Source organism: Musa acuminata, chromosome BXJ3-11 (genome assembly GCF_036884655.1).
Source record: "Musa acuminata AAA Group cultivar baxijiao chromosome BXJ3-11, Cavendish_Baxijiao_AAA, whole genome shotgun sequence".
Classification (NCBI taxonomy): domain Eukaryota; kingdom Viridiplantae; phylum Streptophyta; class Magnoliopsida; order Zingiberales; family Musaceae; genus Musa; species Musa acuminata.
Window position 1 is genome coordinate 13,857,578 of NC_088359.1, and position 6,009 is coordinate 13,863,586.

Here is a 6,009-nt window from a genome sequence, read left to right on the forward strand (position 1 = left end):
CAGTTTTTGCAACCCTTTCTGAGCAAGGTGCTATTTCAATGCGATAGATAGTTACACTAATTGATCATGATCTGTGCTGTCAGATATCTACAATATTGGTTTATGGGTTTGACATCAAAAAGTGTTATCCATCTTCTCTAACAGTGCAAGAAGTCTATGTCAAAGAGGGATAGTTGGTCCAAGTTTGATTTAAGGAGGAAGATAACACTTTGATTGTGCAATCCAAGTAAGATGACCATATGGATAGGCAGCATGCCTTTCAATTTATTGGCCTACTCCACTTCAACAAATTCCAAAGTTTTTAATCCTTCCATTTAGCTTTAGTTTTTAACTTAATGTTAGATAAGGCCCTATTCTTGACAAAGCTGTGTTGGCCTTCTGCGAGCATTTCACTATTATTGGCATTTCTTTGGTTAAAATCAAATTTCTGCTTAATTATCGTCCCTCGAAGACCTCTATATATACACCCTTTTTCTTGTCTCCTTTCAAGTTGGCATCTCCATCTTCTGTTTTCCTTTTTTCTTCACCTCTTCGGACAATCTTGCACTTGGTCTTTTGTGTAAACCAGGTGCAATATTGCAGCCGAGAGAGGAAGGACAAGATGCCGGCGATGGTGATGTCAAATGCGGGGCCCGGTGGTGCAAAGAAATTTGAGGGAAGGATCACAATATATGTTGTAATATGTGGAATAATTGCAGCCACGGGAGGCCTCATGTTTGGTTATGACATTGGGATATCAGGTAAATTCCATTTTGTATTAATTCAGTAGTAGATTTATTTGTTATATTATCTAGCATCGGAAGTATGGCCAAATTTGTCTTGGTTTATCGTCATAGGTTAAATAAGATAATTAGATGCACTTTTTACAAAAAGAAAGGGAACAAATTGTTATTGAGGTTTTAACTACAACAGGAAGATGATTGTTTATTTTCTTTACTTGACATAAGCCCATTGGATGGTATTAATAATCCAATCTCTACCTCCATTGCATTGCAGAGAGATAGATGGTCTATCATACAAGATAGGTGATGGTTGCTTGCAGATCTTGTAATAACTTTGCTTGGGATTCCATGCATGGATTTTCCACTTGGTTGTGTGATGGTTGTTTCTCTTTGTCATCAACTGCCTCATATGTTGCTTTTGCCTAAATCCTTCCCTAGATTTATTTGTTTTATTATCTAGCATCGAAAGTATGGCCAGGTTTGTGTTACGTTGTCATAGGTTAAATCAGATAATTAGACCTACTTATTATAAAAGAAAAAAACAAAAGGAACAACTTGTTATTGAGGTACAACAGGAAGATGATTGTTTATTTTCTTTAGTTGACATTAGCCCATTTGATGGTATTGATAATACGGTGAGAGAGATGCTCTATCATACAAGATAAGAGATGGTTGCTTGCAGATCTTGCTTGGATTTTCCACTTGGTTGTGTGATGGTTCTTTCTCTTTGTCATCAACTGCCTCATATATGTTGCTTTTGCCTAAAGCCTTCCTCATTCAGCTCCAATCTATTTCTGATCATGGAGCTAATCAATCGTATCTGTACGGTCAATCTGCAGGGGGAGTGACATCTATGGATGACTTCTTGGAGGAGTTCTTCCCTGCGGTCTTTGAGAGGAAGCACAAAGCCAAGGAAGACAACTATTGCAAGTTTGATAACCAAAACCTTCAGCTTTTCACTTCATCATTGTACCTTGCTGCCTTGGTAGCCAGCTTCGTAGCTTCGAAGATTTGCACGAAACATGGCCGGAAGCTCACTATGCAAGCAGCATCAATATTCTTCTTGGTTGGTGTCATCCTGAACGCAGCTGCTGTGAACATTGCCATGCTGATCATCGGAAGGATTCTCCTCGGAGTTGGTGTTGGATTTGCCAATCAGGTTTGCTCTACTTTCTTTTTCATACAATTTTTCATTCTAGAGTTTCTCTTCTCTTCAGTTTCCGTCTCAATTTCCCTATTAACTTCCAATTTCTCCTGGAAGATGTATCTTTTGTTAAACTCACTTTCCGTGTCATATGTTTGCCACTATTATTCATCCTGTAGGCAGTTCCTCTATTCTTGTCGGAGATCGCACCAGTTCACGTCCGTGGAGCCTTAAACATCCTCTTCCAACTTGACGTGACCATCGGGATCTTTGTGGCGAACATTGTAAACTACTTGGTGTCCAATATCCACCCCTGGGGGTGGAGACTTGCGCTTGGCTTGGCTGGAGTGCCGGCGATGATGCTTTGCTTGGGCTCCATGGTGATTGCGGAGACCCCGACGAGCCTCATCGAGCGTGAGATGCTTATGGAAGGCTTGGCCATGTTGAAGAAGATCCGGGGGACCGACAATGTCGATGCAGAGTACGAGGAAATACTACACGCCTGCGAGATGGCACGACAGGTGAAGCAACCTTTCAAGAATCTCATGAAGAGAAGTAGCCGACCGCAATTGGTTATTGCCATCGTGATGCAAGTCTTCCAGCAGTTCACTGGGATCAACGCCATCATGTTCTATGCACCAGTCCTCTTTCAGACCATCGGATTTAAGAATGATGCTTCACTTCTTTCTGCGGTCATCACGGGGATCGTCAATGTTCTGTCTACCGTCGTATCAGTGGTCTTAGTGGACAAAGTCGGGAGGAGATTCCTGCTTCTTGAAGCTTGTGGCCAGATGTTGATCACACAGGTTAGGGACACAAGCCATGGGCATATTAAACATGTAATTATAGAGTACGAGGAATCGTTTGAAATATGAGATTCTAACTCTAGTGGGGGGTGATTTGCATGCAGGTGGCTATTGGAGGCATTTTGCTTGTGAATTTGAAAGCAACCAATGAGCTGGGACACGGAGTGGCAGTTTGGGTGGTGGTGCTCGTGTGCCTATTCGTTTCGAGCTTTGCTTGGTCTTGGGGTCCACTTGGCTGGTTGATTCCTAGTGAAACTTTCCCCCTGGCGACGAGGACCGCCGGCTATGCCTTTGCCGTCAGCTCAAACATGCTTTTCACTTTTGTCATTGCCCAAGCTTTCCTATCTATGATGTGTCATCTACGTGCCGGGATCTTCTTCTTCTTTGGTGCATGGATTGTGGTGATGGGTCTGTTCGTCATCTTCTTATTGCCCGAGACCAAGAACGTGCCGATCGATGAAATGACCGAGAAGGTTTGGAAGCAACATTGGTTCTGGAAGAGATTCATGGATGAGGAAGAAGACAAAAAACACTCTGTCTAAGACTCGATGATTTGTGTTTACCTTGAGGATGTCGAGGCTAACCTCGTCAACATGATCTTTATGTCGAGTTCATTATTTAATACTTTTATCGATATATAATCTTCACTTTTGAATAGTAATATTGTAAGAATATGAGGTTATCATTTTGTTTTGTCTTCGTGTTATGCTAATATATATAACTAAATAAAATATAATTATAAAATTAAAATTAATAAAACTATTATTTTGAATAGATTTGATCATAAAACAACATAACCAAAAATAATTTTCGAGTTCATTATTTAATATTTTTATCAATATATAATCTTCCCTTTTGAATATTGATATCCTAAGAATATGAGACTATTATTTTGTTTTATCTTTGTGTTATGCTAATATTTGTAACTAAATAAAATATAATTATAAAATTAATATTAATTAAAATATTATTTTGAGTAGATTTGATCATAACACAACATAACAATTTTTGAGATAGAATGAAAGAGATAGAATTTCATTGGCGCCCACAATTTGCTAGAAATTCTAGGGGCATTTGTTTCAACATTATGTAAATCAAAATATTATAAATATTTGATCACATCTTTCCACAATTTTGAGAATCTTACAACCCAATTCGAGATTCTGAGTTACCAAATTGCCGTGTTTGGTACATAAATTTTACAAGAAAAGCTATAGCATTAGTTCTTAAATAATTGAAGATGTGAGAAAAAAAGTGGTAGTTTGCATATAATTGAGGAATCAGTAAGATTGATATAACACAAAGCTATAGCATTATTTTAAATAGGTTAAGAACTTAATTTAAGTTTCTTATTTTGGAAAGATGATGGAATAACAAACTATAAGCTAATGTGAATACTCAAAATTTATATCCAAAAAGATGATCTTGTTATATATTCAAAGTCATTAGACATCTACATGTGACATCACATATGCAACGGAATAATAGAAAATAAAATTCTCAGATTTCCTGAAAAGATGTTCGTCATTGTGCGAAGATTGATGTGCAAAACCTGCAAAACTGAAAACTGCGTATATGAAAGATTGTGTTTTACCTAGTGAGATCATATATCTCTAAATCCCTACAGATTTGTAGGAGAGAATGAAGGAGGTTTGTAGGAGAGAATGAAGGAGGTTACACATCCTCTTTTCTAGTAGCGATCCATACAATAGGGCTATGACGACGCTCCTCTAATCATTATCCAAAATTACATACCTACTATCTGAGGAGGAGAAGGGGAGAGGAAAATAGGAGGTAGCAACCAAAAACCTCTAGCCTATGAGCCTTTAGTTCCCTCTTATTTATAGAGGTCCCCTGTCAACTCAACCTTAATGGATCCTACCCCATTGGGTATTGAATCTTCATCCAACTACCCAAGCCTCTTAGATTAGTGGATCTCTATCCAATAATCTCTCATTGGCTCTTATTGGATCTTATCCATAGGATCTAATAATTCAGTGGTTTATTGAATATTTAAAAAGATAGGAGCTTCGGTGAATATCTCATATCCGAACCTCTACTCGTCGCAATGACTACCATATGTGTGACCCTCTAGGCCCAATATCGAGCTACTCATGAGTCATACCTATTAGAACTCATTCTGGCTCAGTAAATTATTATCTCTATAATAATTCACTCGACTCATCGACTACGGACGTACTAAGCCACTACGTCGTAGTTCCCAAACGATATAGGAGAATCCAATCCATTAAACTTGTCTATCATTAGTTACCGTGTATCTATAGTCCATCATCTATCTAATACCCCAGAGATCATATATTGGGCATGGTACTGTTAGGCCTATATAGTTTTTACTCGAATTTGTTTTAATCGGATTCTCCTAAAGAACTCTCTCTCTCAATCCGAATGACCATAGCTAAGGATTTTTCTGAGCAAGAACACATGAGATATTTTTTTCATGACACCGAGAGTGGATGATCCTCTATCAACACTCAATAGTCCTCATAAGGTTAGCTATCACTCTCGATGACTTACTATACTAGATATGAAACTTCTAAACCTATAAGTCTGATATCAAAGAGTGGAGTACTCATATAGGACATCCTTGGTATTTCAAGTCTAAGGACCAGATACACCACTAGGATGACGAAATTAATATTTGACAATAAGACATCATCAACCATCCAACATTCCATGAGCGGTCAATCAATGAAATCATTCTTCAATGAGCACTTGCACTATAGTCCTAGTGTCCCCAAACGAGCATCTATGAGGCCAGCTACCTCCATCATATAGACGGGTGTATAAAACATTATTTTGTCCGGTTATTTTGATGTCCCTCTCGAGTAACCTATGACTAGGATTATTTAAGGTTTGTGTTTAAAGGTGAATCGATCTCATTATCATGATTTTATCACGATTTGATTCTCATTGCACAGATCTATGGACATCACAATATATATACACATATATGTAATAAACAATATAAAGTGATAAAATATAAAAATATAATAAGTAAAAATAATGCATATCATGTAACACGTGTCATCACTCACGTGATTGGCTTGTAGGGCACCTATGACTAGCAATCTCCCACTTGACCTAAAGCCAATCACCTATGTGTCGGATCTCCATAAGACCCCTATGACGCTCAAAGATAATTTGAGGCAATGACTTTGTTAGTGGATCTTCGGATGAAACTCTTTCCACTACTACATCTCCTCGGGTTGCAATCTCTCTAATCACGTGGAACCTCCTCATAATGTGTTTAGATTGTTGAATCTCGTATTTTGATGACGAAACTAATTGATAATTATTTATGATTTAATCTGCGTGT

General features: G+C 38.1%; 1 protein-coding gene across 1 annotated transcript; it reads left to right on the plus strand.

Moving 5' to 3' along the window:
• The first annotated feature begins 1,444 nt into the window (after nucleotides 1-1,444).
• LOC135652267 (sugar transport protein MST4-like) lies at nucleotides 1,445-3,214 on the plus strand. Its single transcript, XM_065173094.1, has 3 exons — nucleotides 1,445-1,881; nucleotides 2,046-2,672; nucleotides 2,777-3,214. The coding sequence occupies exons 1-3, from the start codon at nucleotides 1,471-1,473 to the stop codon at nucleotides 3,212-3,214; spliced, it is 1,476 nt and encodes a 491-aa protein (XP_065029166.1). The 5' UTR covers nucleotides 1,445-1,470.
• Nucleotides 3,215-6,009: the final 2,795 nt, after the last annotated feature.